Source organism: Microcebus murinus, chromosome 1 (genome assembly GCF_040939455.1).
Source record: "Microcebus murinus isolate Inina chromosome 1, M.murinus_Inina_mat1.0, whole genome shotgun sequence".
Classification (NCBI taxonomy): domain Eukaryota; kingdom Metazoa; phylum Chordata; class Mammalia; order Primates; family Cheirogaleidae; genus Microcebus; species Microcebus murinus.
The window spans coordinates 40257867-40280939 of NC_134104.1; the positions used below are offsets into that span (position 1 = coordinate 40257867).

The 23073-nt window shown below is 35.7% G+C and overlaps 1 protein-coding gene across 1 annotated transcript in view; it reads left to right on the plus strand.

Annotated features, from left to right (window-relative positions):
• The window catches only part of NSUN3 (NOP2/Sun RNA methyltransferase 3), a 59894-nt gene that overhangs the window by 17869 nt on the left and 18952 nt on the right, over positions 1-23073 (plus strand). The window contains exons 4-5 of the mRNA XM_012760985.3: positions 6395-6549; positions 7315-7436. Coding sequence (XP_012616439.2) covers positions 6395-6549; positions 7315-7436 — 277 coding nt within the window. The remainder of the gene's footprint in view (positions 1-6394; positions 6550-7314; positions 7437-23073) is intronic.

A 23073-nucleotide genomic window follows, 5' to 3' on the forward strand; every position in this document is an offset into this window, starting at 1 on the left:
ACGTAGAGCATCTAATAGGAAAGTCACTCACATAAAGCTGGGACTCCAAAGTGGCTATGCTTTCCATATAAGGTAAAGGAAGAAATTGCCCTCTCCAAAAGACTGCAAAGAAAACTGCCTATCTTCAACCTTGGTCCTGGGAGAGAAGGAGAGAAAGTACCCTCTGAAATTTCGTAACCACAGGTAACTCAATGTAGGCCATTATAGTGAAGTTGCAGAACACTGAAAATAAAGAGAAGATCTTAATAGTAGCCAGAGAGAATTAACACTTTACCTTCAAAGGAACAACAGCTAGACGGAGGGTTAACATGAGAGTAACAAGAGAAACCAGCATTCAGAGGAATGATGTTTTCAGTGTGCCAAGAAAACATGACTGTCAATCCAGAAATATACTCAGTCAAAATATCCCTGAAAAGCAAAAATGAAATAGGCATTCTTTTTTTTTTAGATGTGTTGTGGGGGCGTGGGGGGGGGGAGAGAGAAATTGATTCAGAGTTTGTCACCAACAATTCGAAAAGATGTACTTTAGGAAAAAAGAAAGCCATCCAAGATGGAAGTTAGGAGCTACAAAAGAATGAAGAAGAAAGAAGGTGGGAAATATGTGGGGAGAATCTAACCATCTTTGGCTGTAGAAGACAATAATAATGTTTTGTGGGGTAAAAAAATGTAAGCCCAAATGAAACCCAAATATACAATACAAGTAGCATCTAAGTTAGGAGAAAGTGTTATGAGATTCTTTTATCTTTTAGAAAAGATAGTGAAATAGACTTAATTTATGTTTTTTAAATGTATGCATGTTAAAATTTTTCAGGTTACTGCTAAAATAATAGAAATAGATTATAAAATATTTAAACCAAAAAAGAAAAATGGAATGAAAGATAAGTAAGACATGATTCTGTCCTTTAAGGCTCTTATTATCTGGTAGGCGGTGGTGGACACAAGATGTGATTTCGGGGCTATTTTATTTTTGTTGAGACAGAGTCTCACTTTGTTGCCCAGGCTAGAGTGAGTGTAGTGGCGTTAGCCTAGCTCACAGCAACCTCAAACTCCTGGACCCAGGCAATCCTACTGTCTCAGCCTCCCGAGTAGCTGGGACTACAGGCATGCGCCACCATGCCCGGCTAATTTTTTTCTATATATTTTTAGTAGGCCAATTAATTTCTTTCTATTTTAGTAGAGATGGGGGTCTCGCTCTTCCTCAGGCTGGATTCGAACTCCTGACCTTGAGTGATCTACCCGCCTTGGCCTCCCAGAGTGCTAGGATTACAGGCGAGAGCCACCTCGCCCAGCCAGGGGCTATTTTAGAACCAGTTTATACATCACCGCAGATGTGCTTATCTTCATCTTTAGTCCTAGCCCTCAATTCAAGGCTGAAACTCCTTGAATTGATTTGAGAGACTGCAGAAACCCTAGCAAAAGGCTGAAGCCATTCATGCAGTTGTCTGCTGCTAATGCTACCACTGCCACAAATTGAGAAGCCTCATAATGGGTGCCAGGTGACAAGCAGAGATCATCACACCTATGTGCTTGTGATACCTGACCTTGGGTGCTGTTTTGCTTTTTTAGCAATTGCTTAGAGGGGCTAGGTACAGAAACCCAACGTAGGGTGGGAGTTATTAACTCTTGGAGTGGACTTTAACCAAGGAGAGAAAGGAGACGAGAAGCTGCAAGCAGATTGTTTGTCCTCCCCACTCTAATCTTCCCCACATTTTCTTCCCAAGGCTCTGTAATTTCAGACTGTAGAGATATCCTGAGAGACTGACCAAAGCTGTAACCAGCTTGATTGCAAATCATATCAGTGTACCATCTTCCATGATTTACTTCATTTTTTCTTTTTCTTCCCTAGAATTGCACCCCTTCCATAACATCAACTTTTGTCTTACAATGTTTTCTAGTGATTTCAGGCTTTGACAAGGGCTTTTAGACACCTACTTAAGCTCCATTAATGAATCCTCCAAAAGCCAACCAAAATAAACATGCAAACTAAATATAAAAATGTGTAGTCTCTCTGCAGATGTGCTTTAAGATTATTTTCTTCTCCTCTCCTCTTTCTAACAAAACTGTTTCTACCTTCTGAGCTCCTCTCATATAGAAATCTGGAGCCCTGGTAGTAGAAAAAGTAAGCCATGAACATAAACACCTGTCATAAAATAAAATATGGTAAATACTACAAGAGAGGTACAAAGTATGTTTGGGAAATGGAATAGTCAATCAAGCTTGGTGGAACACAGAGTATATAGGTGAAATAGTGGAAGATTAAAATTGAAAGATTGTCTTGAGTGCTATTGTGGATCTTGAATTAAAGACTAGATGTTTGAATTTTATTCAGTGGATGATAGGAAGTCATTAAAAGTTTTTGCTGTTGTTGTTATTGTTGTTTTTTAAGAGATTGGGTCTCTCTGTGTCACCCAGGCTGGTCTCAATCTCCTGGCCTCAAGTAATCCTCCCACCTTTGTCTTCCAAGTAGCTGGGACTATAGGCCTGAGTCACCACACATGGCAAATTAAAAAAAAAAAAAAATTATTTTTAGAGACAGGGTCTCACTATATTGCCTAGGCTGTAGTGTCAGTCAGAAAAAAAACCACAAATCAACATATAAACACCTTTATGTATTTGAGCGGAAGCTTTACAAAAAATTTTTCCCGGTACTTTATAATGTGACTTTTAGTTAGTTCTCTAGCATTATTTTCTTGGTAACCTGACAGAGAGTAGTATCACAGTGTTTCTAGATGACATTGCTTATGATAAAAATGACCCTGATTGGTAAACTGCATGTACACTGGGAGAAAGAATAAATAAACCCTAGAGATCTAAGAGAGATGGCATGCTTTGAGTTTTCTTGAGTGCAGTGATTCTTATAACTACACGTGTCTCCATGAGGACCCTGAAGCTGTGCCTAGGTAGTTGTTAGAAATTTTGGTTCCTGTTGTACATGAGGCTTTTAAAACAGGACAGATCCTGCACCTGCCTCAATGGGAGTCTTATTTTGCACTTGAATTACTACCTGTGTGAATGTGGGAAGGAAGAATGGCTCACCCTGCCCTCTTAGAAAGCTGTGGTTCCTGTCCTGTGTAGTGTGATAACAAATGTGGCCTGTGTGAGTCTAAATGTTTAGTTGAATCAGATCTGAAAATGATTGAGAAGACTACCTTAAATAAAACAAAAAAACCTAGAAATTATAAAAGGGTGGTATGATTCATGAAAGTAAACAGACAACTTACAGAATAGGAGAAAATTTTTGCATACTACGCATCTGATAATGGGCTAATAACTAGAATATACTTAGAACTCACGAACATCAGCAAGAAAAAAATCAAATAACCCTATTAAAAAGTGGGCAAAGGACTTGAACAGAAACTTTTCTAAAGAAGACAGAAGAATGGTCAACAAACATATGAAAAAATGCTCAACATCTCTAATCATCAGGGAAATGCAAATCAAAACCACAATGAGATATCACTTAACTCCAGTGAGAATGGCCTTTATCAAAAAGTCTCCGAACAATAGATGCTGGCGTGGATGCAGAGAGAGAGGAACACTCCTACACTGCTGGTGTCACTGCAAACCAGTTCAACCTCTGTGGAAAGCAATATGGAGATACCTTAAAGCAATACAAGTGAATCTACCATTTGATCCAGCAATCCCATTGCTGGGCATCCACCCAAAAGATCCAATGACACTCTACAAAAAAGACACCTGCACTTGAATGTTTATAGCAGCACAATTCATAATTGCAAGGCTGTGGAAACAGCCCAAGTGCCTATCAATCCAAGAATGGATTAATAAAATGTGGTATATGTATACCATGGAGTACTATTCAGCTCTAAGAAACAACGGTGATATAGCATATCTTATATTTTCCTGGTTAGAGCTGGACCCCATACTACTAAGTGAAGTATCCCAAGAATGGAAAAACAAGCACCACATATACTCACCAGCAAACTGGTATTAACTGAGCAGCACCTAAGTGGACACATAGGTACTACAGTAATAGGGTATTGGGCAGGTGGGAGGGGGGAAGGGGCGGGTATATACATACATAATGAGTGAGATGTGCACCATGTGGGGGATGGTCATGCTGGAAACTCAGACTTGTGGGGGGAGGGGGGAAAGGGCATTTATTGAAACCTTAAAATCTGTACCCCCATAATATGCCAAAACAAATTGCAAAACTTATACAAAAGATACAAAGAAATTCAGAAGGTAATTTAGAAAACATTTGCAAACCAGATGGCAGATAAAAGTTTAATATTTATAATATGAAACTATCTTACTGGTTAATAAGAAAAATATAAATGGTACAATGGGAAAAAAGTAGGCAAAGGATAAAAATAGGCAGCTAACAGAGAAGCAAAACCAAATGGCCAGTAGTAAAATGAAAAGACTGTTACTGATCAAGGAATATACAATGACATCATAGCCCGTATCATACTAACAATAACACTTCTTGTGGGGGGTTGTTGAAATGAATTGGTAGTATTTACTAAAACTAAAAATTCCTCAAGCCTATTCATTGCTGTGGTGCTGTCCCATAACAATAAAAGCATACCATGTAAGGACCATGTAAAGCATACCATGTAAGATGTTTACTGAGTGATGTTATTAGTTACAACAGTGTGAACACAGAAAAGTAGGGGAATGGTTGAATAAAGGATGATACATCTGTTCTTTGTACTATTTATCAACCTTTAAAAATTATTTTTATCTCTGCCAATTGACTTGGGACTATTTCCTTTGAGGTATTGATGTATGTGGAGAATAAGGAGACACAGAAGTGTGTATAATACAATCTGGTATGTTGGTATATATATGTCAGGTTAATAACATGGGTTACTTTTTTTTTTTGAGACAGAGTCTTGCTTTGTTGCCCAGGCTAGAGTGAGTGCCATGGCATCAGCCTAGCTCACAGCAACCTCAAACTCCTAGGCTCAAGCAATCCTGCTGCCTTAGCTTCCCGGGTAGCTGGGACTACAGGCATGTACCACCAGGCCCAGCTAGTTTTTTCTATATATATTAGTTGGCCAATTAATTTCTTTGTATTTATAGTAGAGACGGGGTCTCGCTCTTGCTCAGGCTGGTTTTGAACTCCTGACCTCGAGCAATCCGCCCGCCTCGGCCTCCCAGAGTGCTAGGATTACAGGCGTGAGCCACCGCGCCTGGCCAACATGGGTTACTTTTGATGGGGCAGCTAGTGGAGGGGGTAGATGAAGAATAGAGAGAAAACTGACACTACCAAAAATATCATTTAATTCCATTTATTTAAAATTTTTTATGTGAGGATATATATAAAGAAATATGGTATGATTATTTATCAAAATGTTAAATGTAGGTTATCTGAAGACAAGTGGTTTCAGGTAATTTTTAATGTCTGCCTTTGTGTCATTATGCATTTAAAAATATGTTTGCATATATATACATATACATACATATCTAATATATATTGTATATATATTTAAAAATATATATATTTAAATTAAAAAAAAAACTGTTTCACTAGGAGCAGAATAATTTGCTGAATGTCCTCTATATTGAGAAGCAGTATGCAGTACTGCTTAAGGAATAGGTACAGCTCTGGAACTAAGTTAGGCAAGGTCCCTAACCTCTCGTGGCCTCAGTTTTCCTCATCAGTAAGGCAGAAATAATAGCAGTATCTAACTCATACGTTTGTGAGGAGTAAATGTATTACCACATGTAAAGTGCTTAGAACAATGCCTAGCACATAAAGAGGATGCAAGAATTGTTAGTAATTATTATAAACATTTGTTATTACTATTTTTACAGTACTATGCTCAGTATGTTACTAAAGTTATCACATTTAATCTTAACAACCAATCTGTGAAGTAGCTAGGTACAATTCCCATTTTATAGATAAGGAAACTGAGACTCTTGAAGAGCTAAGTAACTTCTCCAAAGTCCCAGCTCATAATTTAAATCCGTGTCTTTCTTACTGTAGAGCACATAGCACTTGCTTTTTTCCACATACTACTTTACCTTCCTTCATTTAAAATGAAGATGTGCTGTATTGTTCTTTGTTCATAAAGAGTTAGTACTTTAGAGTGAGAACTGTGTCTGAGGTATTGGTTGGATAGTATATCTTTACAGATCCATAATCCTTGTAGGCTTTGCCTCCCAAATTAAACATGATTGAGTAAATGCTGAGAGCTTCTGAGAGGCAATGTAGGCATGACTATTGTAAATGTTTTATGTAGTGTGTGTGTGTGTGTGTATAAATATATGTATTTCTGTTTTTAAAGCAGAAGATAATTATAGTGTTTCCCTGAGGCCCATTTCTGCATAATTATGATTGATTTCTTTCAGAAATTTATTTGCTGAAAAGTAGAAATTTAACATCTCTATTGCCTTCATTTGAAACTTTTTAATCCCTTATCTTTAGGTTATCTTCATTGTAATGAATATGATAGTCTGAGATTGAGGTGGCTGAGGCAGACATTAGAATCTTTCATCCCACAGCCTTTGATAAATGCAATTAAAGTGTCTGAATTGGATGGCAGAGAAATGGGAGATGTCCAGCCTGAAACATTTGACAAGGTACTTTTATTACACTGTGACAAACTGATGGACTCCCAGTAATACCACTAATTATGTTGTTGTGTCGTTGTTAGTTTCCATCTGCTCCCAGACAGAGCCTGATACAGTTTCTCAGTACTCTGGGAAATTTTGATAAAGTGAACATGGAAGCAGTTTTCATTTGATGGGCAGCATGGTTCAAAGGAAGTTATAACATTGGGACTGGGGATTATATAATGTTTTATATTTCCAGGTACTCAGGTAAAGATCAGATGTTATTTGGGGCAGTACACAAACGTGCACTGTATTGCTTTAATTCAGTAACATTTTATATGAGAGTATGAAAGATGAAGAAAAAGAGGTCATTTTAGTCAACTGAATTTTATTCTTAAAATAAATGCTGAGAATTCAGAAATATAGTAATGGCTGTTTACAAAGAGTAACTTTTGTAAAAGTTTTTCTGCATTCATCAAGAATATGAAATATCATTAGTAGACTTTAATTTCCCCCTCAAAAAGAAAAAAAAAAAACCTAAACACCGAAAATAAATAGGAAAATTTTCTGAAAAGTGTTACTGAGGAAATGTAATAAAGACTATACCACTGGAATGCTGAACAGATATTTTGAAAAATAAAAAATAAACTTACCGTGGTATATTTTCAGTTTCAAAAGAAATGTTTTTATTTATTTGCTATTTGTCGTGTTTTACATAGCTTCTCTATCTCTTTGTGCCTAAGAATACGTTGTCAGTGTATATTTGCATCATTTGTCCTTTTTTCTCTCTAGGTGTTAGTGGATGCTCCATGTTCAAATGATCGAAGTTGGTTGTTCTCTTCTGATTCTCAGAAGGCAGCCTGTAGGATAAGTCAAAGGAGGAATTTGCCTGTTCTACAGGTAGAACTCTTAAGGTGAGGACTGTTAATACAAAAGGGTATTTTGGTTTCTAATGTAATTTAAATAGGTGTGACAAAACATGTGAGGCCCCAAAATGGATGACTTCCTAAGTAGGTGTCAGCAAATATTGCTTCAAAGGCTACACTCAGAAAATTCCAACCTCTTCCCTTTCAGCTCTCATGTTGTAATGCCCACCCCACTCCCCACAATGAAATGTAGTATTGCTGTGCATTGTCTTTTAAAAGGCATGAACAATTTTACTGTGGTTCAAAGTTGCTTGTTTACGGGGACCATCCCAAGCCTAGGGTTCATCATGTTCTTTCTTTAACCAGAATCTGAGTAGCCCCCATGTAATAGTAGCTTATTGTTCTGGATGAATCATCCCCTAAGAAGTTACAGCTAGTTGTTAGCACTTATCTTTCCTCCAAGAATTTTCCAGGAGGGCCTGGCCACTGAGAGATATTTGGTTTCCTTCAGAACAGAGGCATTTGGGGACATTCTTGTTTTGGTTCCAAAAGAAATTTCAGTTTATAACCTACTCCCCAGTAATTCTTATTTTTTCAATGCTGAAAAAAATTCTTCAGAATATCTATAATATAGTTAAAATGGTGCTTCATCATTTATTACCTCTTACATGTAGAATGACAGTGAATGATGGTATGCATTTCTGACAATATGCTTTACTTCCAACTTCTAACTGATACACAACAATAAACATATGCCATTACCTAAACATTACAACCAATACTAATACATAGTCTTGTTCTTGTACCAGGTCATGTATCAGCTCATTGTGGTGATTCTTGGTAGTACCCAACATTTCTCATCTGGCTGTTAGACCACTTGTTTGTATGGATCTAGTGTCAGCCTTTTATATAATAACCCTAAGATATTTTGAAAACTCTGTACCACCTTTTCCTTCTACCTCTTTGATTATTAGCTTTGATATGCTGCCTAGATCCTTCTCTAAATCATATTTCTCTTCTAAACTTTATTGATTTGACTTTTTAATGAATTATTCCTGTTACTCTGGGCCTTGCCATTGTTATCCCTTATCCCTTATACAGATACTAAATTTTGTAATGGTTCATTAGCATTGTGACCTCCAATTTTTATTTTAAGCTGTGGGTAAGCAACCAGGTTTCCTGAGATTATTATTTTTCTCCTCCATGTCATGAAAAATCTCACCTTGACTTCTTTGTTCTTCTTGTTCATTACTGGGCTTTCTGTGTTATCATATGTCTACTGTTTTTTCTCTCATTTTGTCTTAATTCATTGTATTTTATCTTCTGTCTTCTTTATACTTTCAAGCCCATTCTTATTAAATTACTAAAGACCCATTAATTGATAAGTGGATATTCTCTATGTTAATTTTACTTGATTTATTTAAAAATATATATTTGATAGGATTTTAAATTTTTTGGGAGGTGTGGGGTAGAGAGTCTCTGTTGCCCAGGCTAGAGTACAATGGCATCATCATAGCACACTGCAACCTCAAACTCCTAGGCTCAAGCAATTCTGCCTCAGCCTCCAAGCAGCTGGGACTACAGGTGTGGACCACCATTCCCAGCTAGTTTTTTTTTCTATTTTTTGTAGAAATGGGCTAACACTCTTGCTCAGGCTAGTCTCAAACTCCTGACCTCAAGCAATCCTCCTGCCTCAGCTTCCCAAAGTGCTATGATTACAGGCTTGAGCCACTGCGCCTGGATTTAAAAATATGCTTTTAGTCATATAACTAATGCATGGACACATTTTCATTGTAAAAACAAATTAAATAATACAGATGAAGCAAAAGGCCCTATTGGCCACATACCTAACCAAATACAAACTTTCTTCATAGAATTAACTAGTGGACTTAAGTTTGGTGTATACTCTTCCAGATTTTTTTCTATACCTTTTTTTACAATTATATATACATAGAGAAATAAATTAAAAAATAACTACTACTATTATGTCTATATCGTCTGTAACTGGCTCTTTTTTGTACTTAATATTTCTTAGTCTTTCCCATGTAGATATACTTTGTTCTCCATAAGTTCTATGAAATAATCAAGAAGCTCAGTCTATTATATTCTATTCAATCCTCTATTTTTGGATATTTACATTCTTTGTTTCTTTTTCTTTTTTTTTTTTTTTTACTTTTGTGAACTGTCCTTTAATTTTTCTCATTGGAAATTATAGGTGCACTCACCTTTTTCTTGATTAAATATTGAGAAATAGACTTGAGGATGAAACACTTTAATAGTTGTGTTGAATTGTTATCCAAAAAGACTATACCAGTTTATACTCTGCGACACTTGGCTTTGTTGACTGCTTGCTCCCACTTAAAATATTTTCTTCCCTTGACATTTGTGATCATGTGCTTTCCTGGTTTCCTCCCTCCTTCTTTGGTTATGCATTCTTCATGTTTTTCTTTATTTGTTTTTAATCAGCTCATCCCACAAATTTTGGTTTTCCTTAGGCTACTGATATTGGTGCTTTTCTCTATCTGATGGCTTCAAATGATACAAAATGCAATCTCTTAAATATGTGTATAAGCTCAGATCTTTGTCCTTAGCCTCAGACCTATATATTCAATTACCTTTCAGAGATCCCTAGACACACAAAACTCAACTAGTGCAGATAAGACTCATAATTTCTAATACTCTCCTAGTTCCCCCACAAACATCAAAACAAAAATTCAAAACAGAACCCCCACCTTGCCTCTTCTCTCTTTTTTATCCTTGTAAATGCCACACCACCATGCATTTGCCTAACTCAGAAATCCATCTCCAACTTCCCTCTTTCTCTTCTATTCAATCAATCACTGAGACGTCCCAGCTGTACTTGTTACATATCTCTCAAGTCCATCCAATCCTCTCCTTCCTTAATAGCCTAACCTAAGCCACCAGCATCTGTCACCTAAATGATTTCAACTGGCTTCTAACTGTCCTCCAATGTTGAGCTTCACTGCTTCACTCTCCACAGTGAAGTCAAAGTGATACATCTGAAATGTAAATCTCATCATGTCATTATCCTTCTGGAAATCCTGCAGTGGTTCCCTATTACAGGCAAGATTTCACTCACTTAGTATAATAGTCAAATCCTCTATCAGTCTGGCTCCTACTTACTTTCTAGCCTCATTGTCTCAGAACTCTATATAGCATTGTGTTCCGACTGAGCAGTTTCTCAAACACTCCATACAGTGTCTCATTTCTGAGGCCAATGCATTTCTTCCTCCTTTTGCTTGAGATTTCTTCTTCTAGTTTACCCTGCCCTTTCTCCTGGCTAACTCGACTAGTTCTTTAGGAATCATCTCTGGCATCTCTTTATTGAAGCCTTACCTGACCTCCTAGCCCTGGAATGGATATTCCTCTCATGTCCTTGCCTTCTTTTAAAAATATATTTATTGTCAGTTCCTCTGCTAGACATTTGCCTAATACTTGTCTCTCTCTTCAACGAGATTTTAAACCCATAGGAGCAGGGATTGTTTTATTGTTTTTATTCCCACTTTATAATTTGATGCCTGGCATGTAGAAGGGGCTCAGTAAATAATTGTTTAAAAACAGTAAATTACAAGGGTTGAGTATTTAGAATTTACAGCTGTAATTAAAATTGATAACCAAGTTAATCTGACAAAAATAATGATGTAATCATTATTGTGCTGCCTGGTAATTAGGCATAAATGTAAAGCAATCTACATAATTTATTTTGATTAGTATTGCTTTTATATAGCCAAAGCATCGTTTTAGTTTAATTTTTTTTCTTCATTTAATAAATTTTCCTTAGCATTATACAGCATTTTAATCATCACTGTGAAGATTAGGCACATACATAAACCTCATATGGGCATCTTCTTGTGCCCTAACAACTAAGGTTCTTCCTTAGTGACCACTCCTCTCTTTCATCATCTTACCGCTCGAAAGGAGTGGCTTTAGTTCCACATCACTTTAGTAGCAAATTGACAGGGCACAAAACTGAAATCTCAGTCACAATAAATATTGTTTTTCATGTAATCATATGTGATTGGGAAAGGCCATCACACTAGCCATATCCTATTCTTTTCCTTCAGCAGCTGCTCTACATTCCCTGCCTCTGCTGCCTGGTCTGAGAGGTTCTGGAGTGACTTGAAGCAGCTGAAATTCTGAGTTCCTAGGCTATGTGATTGTGATGATAAAGGGGAGAAAGTGGGGTACTCAAGGTATAGGCACAGAAAGTGGTCTGATTCCCAACATCTACAAGTCTTAGGGTTAAAAAGATAAGGGAAAAAAATGACAATACAAGACACAACCTCTTTTTTTTTTTTTTTTTTTTATCTCCTGCTCTTGACTTCAAAAAACAAAAAAAGACAAAAGACTATAGCAATTTTATCATCAGGGATAGCTCTGTTATGTCAGTATCTCTCTCTCTTTTTTTTTTTTTTTTTTGAGACAGAGTCTCACTCTTTGCCTGAGATAGAGTGCCGTGGCGTCAGCCTAGGTCACATCAACCTGAAACTCCTGGGCTCAAGCGATCCTACTGCCTCAGCCTCCCGAGTAGCTGGTACTACAAGCATGTGCCACCATGCCCGGCTAATTTTTTTTATATATTTTTAGTTGGTCAGTTAATTTCTTTCTATTTATAGTAGAGACGGGGGTCTCACTCTTGCTCAGGCTGGTTTTGAACTCCTGACCTTGAGCGATCCTCCCACCTCAGCCTCCTATAATGCTAGGATTACAGGCGTCAGCCATCATGCCCAGCCTGTTATATCACTATATATCTTATAAACAAGTTTCTCTTGTTTGTCTTCCAATCCTCCTCACCTAGTGATTGCCATACCTTCCTTTTTTAAAAAAGGCAATCCTTTTATTCCACAATAAGAGATAAAAGACTTTAAATGCAAACATGCAAGAGAGTAAATACGTTGATGTATTTTAATTTTAGTCATACTGTAAAGGATTGATAGTAGATCCTTATTGGATTTGCAAAGAGTAGTTAGAATGCAAGCAAGCAAATACTACTTGGCCTGATATTGTGGACAGAAAATAGCATTCAGAGGGAGAAAAGGAGTGGAAAGAGTATTCAAGAAATAAATAAGGGAAACTTTTTGATTTTGCTGTTTTGTCAAAGACTAGACTTGTATCTGCATTTATCTGTTGACAGATATGCTCAAAGGTAATTTATGCACGTGAAATAATATACAGCCTATAAAAAGAAGAAAATTCTGTCATTTACAGCAATATAGATGGAACTAGAGGACATTATACTAAGTGAAATAAGCCAGCCACAGAAAGATAAATATTGTGTGATCTCACTTACATGTGGAATCTAAAAGAATCCATCTCATAGAAAGAGAGAGTAGACAGGTGTTTGTCAGAGGCTGAGGGGAGGAGGGGGAAGAAATTGATCAAAGGGTACAGAGTCTCAGACTGGAGGAAAAAGTTTTAGTGATCTACTGCACTGCATCATGACCATAGTTAATAATAATATATATTTCAAAATTACTAAAAGAATAGATTTTTAATATTCTTATCTAAGTTGGTGAGGAAATAGATATGTTAACATGATTGAATTTTTCTATGATGAATACATAAACCAAAACATTACATTATACCCATAAACATTCACAATTATTATTTGATAATTTAAAAAAAGGTACTTTATTCTCTTCAAGGCTACATATTAATTTAATTTACCAGAAATTATTCTTGTTTATATTAAATAAGCAGTCTGCATAGTGTTCAGTATTTTAGTTACTGAAAAGACAGTATTCTATAACCAAATATTAATCTTGAATATTTTATGAATGTGATACTTAAATGAAAATTGGTATCTTATTGAATAGAAGTTTTTTTATGTTAAATTTTTTAAAGGAGTGTTCAAATGTTAGTAAGTATGTAATGTTCTTTTCAAATTATATCTAATCATGAGAATAGTAATCTAACTTGCTTTTGTTTTTAGCATGAAAACCTTATTGGAAGGTATAGTGCTGAAAGGAGAAAGATCCCAAAAGCATATGAGTTCATTGTATACTTAATAAGAACTCTTTGATTTATCCATACAGGTATGGAAGAATTAGAATTTTTTATTAAATTTATAAACATGAAGATATAAGTTATAGAAAATTCTCTCACACATCTGTCTCCAAAACCATAATATTTTTGGGAGATTAGAATGAGGGGCAAGGATATAAGGAATAGTTGAACATAAGTCAGTTCTATTAATGGAATACCATTTAAAAGTATAACCTAGGCTGGGCACAGTGGCTCATACCTATAATCCTAGCACTATGGGAGGCTGAGGCAGGAAGCTTACTTGAGGTCAGGAGTTCAAGACCAGCCTGAGCAAGGGCGAAACTCCAACTCTACTAAATATAGAAAAATTAGCCAGGCATTGTGGCATACACCTGCAGTCCCAGCTACTCAGGAGGCTGAGGCAGGAGAATTGCTTGAGCCCAGGAGTTTGAGGTTGCAGTGAGCTGTGATGATGGCCACTGCACTCTCCCCAGGGTGACAGAGTGAGACTCTTGTCTCAAAAAAAAAAAAAGTATACCTTTATTATCATTTCTCAAAATAATTTTTGAGTCAGTCATATCTGTTACATATTATACTACAGAACTACTCACTTGTATTTAAATATATTATGAAAAAATAAAGTGGGAAAATATACTGAAAATGATATATATGTAGTCGTTTTAGAAACTGGCTATATTTGTGCAAGAGAAGTTTACATGATTTTCAGGTGGAAAAGTACTAACTGAAGACTATGATTTATAACAAAAATATAAGTATCTTATTGCAGTAATGTATCATGTCATCCATTTACTAGGAGAAAATCAATCACATTTAAAATACTGACCCCTTCTGATTTTCTTTTCTTACTGCTTGACAAGTAAAATCCAATTTATGAACTCATTGAAAAAGGAAGCTTAGATTATTTGGTAATGTTTTGAAAATTTGTATAAATCATCCAGATAACAATCCTTAAAAAGTGGTAGTCTGACAGCAAGAATTGTGTTTTTAAAGAAACATTTTTTAAAAATCACTAACATTTATTCTCTGATGCTCTGGAGTTAAGATAAGGAATACCTAGTGACGGTGTAGCATGGGCCTTCATCATTCAACACAGTGACCAAAAAGTACATGTGTTTATATTGGAAAAATAATCTTTGAATATATGGGTCTATCTGAATGGAAGGATTCCATCACTATTTCAGTTATGTCTATATTTTCTTTTTAAAGTTCAAATAAATTTACCTACTCTTCGTTGTTGAAGGCAAAAAAAAAAAAAAAAAAGAAAAGAAAATTATTTCAAATAATTTAGGTCATTTTGCATACTGTTATCATATGCTTAGTCATATGTTTGGAATACAGAAAACGAAAGCAAACTATTACTATGACAGCAACTACTACTAATAATAATTCTCTTTCTCTTCCTGTTCCCTCTTTTCTTTCTTCTTCATCTTTTTCATTTTTCTTTAAGTTAGATGGCAGGTGTCAGAGGTTCTAAGATTTTAAAAATTTGTAATTTGTTTGGGAGAATACACATTTCTTTTGAACTTACTGATTTCTTTAGAATTTACTGATCAAAATATTACATGTGAAATTATAAAAGACTGAGGAGACATCCAAAGCTATAATTTGTAACTATCATATTTTCATTAATAAAAATATCTCTAGTACAGATTGACAGTATAAATGCAATCTTGAAAATAAGACTTTATCAGCATTTATTAATTTATTTAACATTTATTGTCTACTTTGTATTAGAAACTTTGCTAAGCACTGTAGATACTAAAATATGTAGAAAATGATTCTTGTTTTCAAGGTCACCAGGCCAATTATCATAAAATGTGGTAAGGACTATAACAGAGGGAATAGTTATGGAGCTCAGGGAACAAGAGGAAGGACACCTGACTTTGCTCAGGTTAAGGATGGAGTACGAGAATAAGACTGCATATTTTACAACATAATAGATAAATATTTAAATAAATATTAAAGGTATTTTTTTTGGAAACAGTCTTGCTCTGTCACTCCAGCTAGAGTGCAGTGGCATCATCATATTCATAGCTCACTGCAACCTCGAACTCCTGGGCTCAAGCGATCCTTCTGCCATAGCCTCCTCAGTAGCTGAGACTACAGGAGGGCATCACCACACCCAGCTAATTTTTCTATTTTTAGTAGAGATGGGATCTCAGGCTTGCTCAGGCTGGTCTCAAACTTCTGATCTCAAGCAATCCTCTTGCCTTTGCCTCCCAGAGTGCTAGGATTACAGGTGTGAGCCACCATGCCTGCCCTAGGTATTTTTCTAATAATTTTCCTAATTGTAAAAGTAATAGAGCCTCAAAAAGCACTTAGAAAATACAAAGAAATAGAAAGAGGAAAGGAAGCCACCTATTGAAAGAAAACTTATTATACTATATATTATTATATTGTATATTATTATACTGTGTTATATGTTATTTACACTGTATCTTATGGTATTACCTTTGGCAGCATATGGTATTTATAATAATGAGAATCATAAAAAAAGAATCATAATCATATACAAATTGATATCTTTTCCACTTAACTTATGAACATTTTAATTATTCAATAGTCTCCGATAATATACTTTGAAATGGCTACATGATATGAAATTATTCATTTGTTTATTCATTTATTCAGATAGTTAGGAGTATCTAAAACTCCTCTTTCCTGACACAATCTGATTAATGCACAAAAATATATCCCAATGGAGATAAAAATATCAACTTTTTTATATTCCAGGCAAGAGCTTGATCATTCTTTGGGGAAGGAGTTAATAGCAGCTGGTTTATGAACCATTTATCTTTTAATATCCAGAGGGACACTCCCCCAGAAAGAAAGAAGGCAGGCGACCCAGTTAAATCTTCACATAAACATGTTGATAACTGACCTCCTTGGTAAATAGACTAATGAGTTTTGCCAACAGGACAGTTCTTACTTATCAAATGCTTTGAGCAGAATGTTTGTGATTCAGATTGCCTACAGTAAACACAAACTAGAATCTATAGATTTATGAAGCATGGCTTCCTGGAGAATGTCATCTATCAGCTCCTTGAGGTATATTGTAGCATAACCTAAATGCTCCCTATTGTGTGAGGTTATCCATGAATTTGGCTTAAAGAATGTATCTGTTTGTGAACTAGAAAGCACATATTCAGTGCTGGAAGCAAGAACCTGGGAAGTTACATTGGATGTCCCAGATCTTCCCCTGCTTCTTTTGTGCCTCTTAATTGCTTGTATACTTGAAATTATTAGTAAGGCTTGATAGTGGGTAAGATCTCTTGTTTGTATGAATATAACTTGACAATCCAATCCTTTGTGTTAGCTTACCCTGAACCCCAACCAGTTTCTGTGATGAAACTGAATTGAGGGCATGATTTGGACCCCAGTCTCAATTGCAAGCCTTTTATTCCAGTCCTACATCTGAATATTGGGACTCAATCAACTTATCCAGCCAGCTGTTAGAAAGTAAGTCCTGCCTTTTATATATTTGTGCATGAAAGCATGATTTAAAGGATGAAAGGATAGGACCTATCACAGAGTACAAGAGCACACGTGGGTTCAAGAGAACAAGAGAAGATGGGATATACATGAATAATGACTTTTTCCATTTTGGGTTTATTTCCATTTTGGGTTTCCATTTAAGTAAAGTAAAAATAATAATGGATGCCTTTTATTTACTGTTAGCTGCTTCTCATCTCCTTGTTTGCAGATACTCAAGAAAGTAGGTGGAGAGGGTCTTGAATTATTCACTCCAACAAGATGCCCATCTTCTGCCTTGTGGTAGGGGAATCTCCCCCTTTATGGAAATGTGAGGCAAGGTTTATGAAGGTTGTCCCCTACCTATTTGTCCTTTCAATAAGTATTTATTGAGTGTCTTCTATGTACTCGGCACCAGTAGTGAGCAAGGCAGATTCGAACGTTCTTTGACTTAGCTACTATTATTGTAATTAACTGTCCACCATCTCTGATTCTGGAGTCTTGTGTCTTCTACCAACACCCACAAACTTGGCAGACTAACGTTGAACTTCCAAGCAGGGTAAAATATCAGACCCTTCTATAATTTCTGACATTTGGGTGCAGATATCTTCTTTCGTGACTTGATGGCTTTCTCTTTTACTCTCTTTGGTTTTTTTGTGTTTTTGGGTTTTGTGGATTTTTTGTTTTTGACAGAGGTTATTACTTTTTACTTAATTCATTATATTTATGTTTTCCTTTGTGATTAATGCTTTTTGGTGTGTCCTATTTAAGAAATCTTTACATATCCCAGATAGTCTCTGGTGTTATTTTCTAGAAGCTTAATTTTTAACTTCCACAATTAGTTCTATAATCCACTTGTAGGTGATTTTTGCTTAATATTATAAGAAAGAATCTTCTTTTCTCCCCTCCCCCTTTCTCTACTTATCTCCCCTACCCTTTTGTTGTTGTTGTTAATCAGTCTTGCCTAAGGTTTGTCAAATTTTTACACCTTTTCATGATCCAGCATTTACCTTTGTTGATCTTTTTTATTATATGTTTGTTTTCTATTCTCAAATCTCATGGGGATTTTTTTTGGTTATCTTTTGTATTATTATCTTATTTTTATTATGAACAGAAAACGTATATTAGCTCTCTGCCTTTCTTTGTAGCCCCATGTTAGATCAATTTTTTTTTTTTTTTTTTCGAGACAGAGTCTCACTCTATTGCTTAAGCTAGAGTGCCATGGCATCAGCCTAGCTCACAGCAACCTCAAACTCCTGGGCTCAAGCAATCCTACTGCCTCAGCCTCCTGAGTAGGTGGGACTACAGGCATGTGCCACAATGCCTGGCTAATTTTTTCTGTATATTTTTCAATGTCCAGCTAATTTCTTTCTATTTTTTTAGTAGAGAGGGGATCTGGCTCGTGCTCAGGCTAGTCTCCAACTCCTGACCTTGAGTGATCCTCCCGCCTCGGCCTCTCAGAGTGCTAGGATTACAGGCGTGAGCCACCATACCTGGCCAAGATCAATTTTTGTAATTATTTTATGTGTACTTGAGAAAAATGTAAATTTTACATTTGTTTATTAGTACAATATTCTATATATGTCCTTTGGGTTACATTTGTTCATTTCTTATTCAAATATTCCATAGTATTACTTTTTTAAAAACTGATTCTCAATTATTGAAAGACGTATGTTAAAATCTCACAAGTATGGTTTGAATTTCTACATTTTCCATTATAGTTCTGTCATTTTGCTATGTAAATTTTAAGGCCATGTTATTTGAAGCATGCCAAGTTTGTTTTGCCAGTGGTTTACATACTATCTCCAGAACCTTAGGGACCACCTTATCTGGCTGTTAAAAAGTGGGACTATCTTGTCTGTACTTACTCTTGAGCCAAATAATACTGCTTCTATTTATTTTTATTGTCTGTGCTTTTTGTAATATTTAATTTGAACAGTTTATTCCATAACTTAACACAACTGTTATGTATGCAATTGGGAGCTACTAAAAGTATTTTGATAATGGAATGACATAATTACATTTATTTTGGAAAAATGACTTTGTTACACAGAGAGATTAGGTACAAAGGAGCAAAGAGAGAGAAGAAAGCTAATTAGGAAGTTATGGAAATTTTCCAGGTGAATGATGATGATCAGTAGGCTAAAGTTAGAACACAGAGGTCTTCAAAATATTAATAAGATGATACTTTAAGCATTTCAATAACTCATCATAGTTTATTCTATTTGTATGGTAAATAAATTATAGTTTATTTATAGTTTATTCACCATACTTATTCAATTGATGTTTTTTTTTTTTTTGAGACAGAGTCTCACCTTGTTGCCCAGGCTAGAGTGAGTGCCATGGCGTCAGCCTAGCTCACAGCAACCTCAAACTCCTGGGCTCAAATGATCCTTCTGCCTCAGCCTCCCGACTAGCTGGGACTACAGGCATGCACCACCATGCCTGGCTAATTTTCTATATATATTAGTTGGCCAATTAATTTCTTTCTATTTATAGTAGAGATGAGGTCTCGCTCTTGCTCAGGCTGGTTTCGAACTCCTCACCTCGAGCAATCCGCCCGCCTCTGCATCCCAGATTGCTAGGATTATAGGCGTGAGCCACCACGCCAGCCTCAATTGATGTTAACAAGAGTTTAAATTATTTTCTCTTAATAACTTGAAAAGCCTTTGATGGATAGCAAACAAAATAAAACTGAGCAAATAAGTTTAATAAGTATATAGTAAGTATTTGAAATGTGGGAACACATAAATTCTTTTATTTTAAAAAATTTGAACAGTTTTTTTTCAAGATTTCTAAATAGTAACCATTAAGTATGGCAGAGGATGACCTGGCTATTTTTGACTTGGGAAGAAATGCTTCTTTGTGATTTCAGCATTCTTAGTTGTCACTTGGTGTTCTATGTTCTTTTGCCTCCTCTGAATCTTCTTTCTGCTGGGAACAACTACTTTTATGATCCAAAGGATTGGACCTGGGGCTGAAAAAGCCAGATTAGTCCAGGTTTTCCATTAGGAGTCCCTGCGATTCTTTTTTCTTCCCATCAGAAAGGTTGTCCTGGCACTTGGCCTCATTTTGCCACTCTCTACAGGTATATTGACCTAAATGGAGGCATTAAAATGCCTTTAGTAAACTTTGTAGACTTTTCATTCTTTTATAATCAGTCTACTGCAGGAGTCAAATGATTTTTTTTTTTTTCCTCCAGAGAATTATTTAGGACATCGGGTTTCAAACTCTGCTCTATACAGACATAGGCATTCTGTGGCATTGTTTCAGGGGTGGTCTTGCTGGAAGAAATAGGGATGACAAGGAGATCCTCTTAGTCTACCAAACCAAATCCAATTACAGGCATCATTATCTTTGGTTAAACTTGTAGAAATTTATTTGAAGAAAGTTTCTGTTTAGTAAAATAATTTTGAAAAACCCTTTAAAATCATTTAAATCAGTGATAAGCAATCTCTGTTCATTTATAAACACATTTGCCATGGGCCAAAATCAGGTCAATTCTGGTGTGTTTCTTGAAGGCTTTTTGTTTCTTTTTCTTGATATGAGTGAAGAGACTATGGTTGATAGATCAAAGACCCAGGCTTGAAGTCAGGCAGGCCTAATGTGGGTCTGTTGTCACTCTTCACTAATTTAAGAACACAAAACTTGATTCCTTATGTTCAATTTTAGCAGAGAGGTTTTAATCCCTACCCCACATTCCCATACTATTGAGGTAATGATCTGTTGAAAACATGTACTAACCATGAGGTCTCCAAGTGGAAAGTGGTAATAAATATGTTAAAACTTGTCATTTATAATCTCTTTTAGGAGTATCTCATGTCATTCCTTTTTTCTACTAGTACTATATAAGACATATTCCTTCTTCATGGTGAAAACTTAGTGCCAGTAGAAAGAAGATAATTATCAGCATTAATTTTGTTCCTTAGGCTGACAAAAGAATAGCTGTTGGGTATAGTATCTCTGAAAATAGCCAGCTAGATCATGTTTCTTTATCATGAATTTACAGAACTTCTTTGATAATAAGTAGTTTTATATCTAGAAATCTGATTACTTACTGTGAGCACAGTGAAGGGTACCCTCAAGGCATGCAATATAATACTTTTAAAACTGATGATGGCACTATCAACCTAGAAATATCTGTGTTTTAGATGCTTATAGTACCCTAAAACTTAATTTTAAATCTGCATTTGTTTGATAGATTGTACATGAGCTTCAACTTTTCACCTTATGTTTTCTTTAGTCACAGTAAATAATAGGAGTAGGGGTTTTTTATTTGCTTTCTTGCCCAGGTGGCTGTTTGCCAGCAGAAATAGTAAACTGATACAGACAGAATACACTGATGAGAAATAGGCAGTGGAAAATTGAAAGAAATGGGAACTGCTGAAAAGAAACAAAAGCAGAAAAATTAGAAAGGAATACTAGAAGCCAACAATGTAATGTGAAAAAACAAAATGAAACAGAAAGGAAAAGAAAAGGAAAGAAAAATCCCCAAAATGCTTTGGGGATGGAAAGAAATGAAAGGTAGAGGAATTACACATTAGAGTTGGGAGGAGGGAAAAAAATAAAAAGTCGGAGACAGAGCTTTATGGAGCTCATACAGATTGCTTAAAGATGTTTTTGTCATTTGTTAAATTATATTGTGCCAATTAAAATGTTACTATTGCTATATCAAATTAGGCTAATTTTTTAAAAACTAGATCTGTTTCCTTTTAAATCAAACTACTCTTCCCCACTAGCTTCGTGTTAGGTTTCCCTTTCGTTTCTAGAAAGACAATGTCAGGAATAAATGAAATTTTAAAACGTCTTAATGGCATTTTTGGTACCACATATCTCATTTTTGGAATAGTGGCCATAGTTTCTCATAGATCCAAGTTTACTTACTAAAAGTTACCAAACGGTTCTAATCAATTAGAAATGAGACCACAATTGCTAAGTAGTAGCTCTCATTAATAGATTATTTTACTTTCTAAGAGTTTATTATCTAAGACCCATGTTGGCAAGAAGAAAAAACCTTTCTTATTTTTATAAATTACTTGTTAACAAAAGCTTTACTTTTTTTCCCCCCCAAATAAATCCTCTGGCCTTTTTCATTTCTGTCTGTTCTATAACATAAAAGTTGGAGGTTGCTTGAGCTGTGTTGCCCACTCAGAATTTTTTGCATGTTAGTTGTAATTAAATATATTTCTTCTCTCTTCTGAATTTTCTTGGGAAAAAATATATATACTGCTTGATTTTACACTGAAAAGTTCTCTTCTTGACCTGCCTCTTAATTAAGGTAGCATTCATTCATTTAATAAATATGTTCTAAGAACATACTTTCCAGTTGTGCTATATATAAAAAATACAGAATGAATGTAACATTAACCCTGTTTTCAAGCAGCTGAAAATTTATTGCTTGGAAAAACAGAATAAAGAGAAATTCCTTAGGGAATCAGTGAAGGTTTCAAAGGCTATGTGAGCTTTGAAGTGGGCCTTGAAGGCTGAATAAAAGTTCACCTAGTCAAAAGGACACATGATTTTTGTGAAAAATAATTTGTGTAAGCATTAGAACTTGCTAAGCATTTAGAAAGAGGCAAAGAATTAATTTTAACTCCCTGAGCTGCTAGTTAATTGCACAATAGTGTCTTTCTAGCTTCATTGGGGCAGAGGTATTTGTTAACTGTTGTATTAGAGTTTAGTTGGATAAAAAATCCCACAGATAATGTAAGGCATTCATTATTGGAATTATTAATAGATCTTATTCAATTGTGGGAGCTGTTAGATAGTCTACATAAGTCTGTATAATTGTGCCCCTACTTCTGGTGCTAGCCTTGAAGTGAGCAGGGCCAGCAGTAGTCAGCACATGAGGTGGGAAGACTAAAGACACACTGGAACCCATGAGGACAAAGAAGAAACATGTCTCTAAGCATCCAGCTTTGATGATGTGACTAATCTACAGAAAAGCTAGTGCATTTTGCCATGAGCCTGCACAGGAACCTGGGCCAGAATTGGGAGAAGCTGAGGGAAGATCCTGTGGTTCCTGAAATTGCCGTGGGCACAGCTGCTGTCCTCTACCTACAAGTTGAGCCAGTGGATCTGTAACAACGTGTGTGTACACTAAGCTACATGCACCCTCAAGAAGTTTTGACAATTACATAGGTAACAATATGAAAATATGGAACATTTATATCGTCCCAAAAAGATT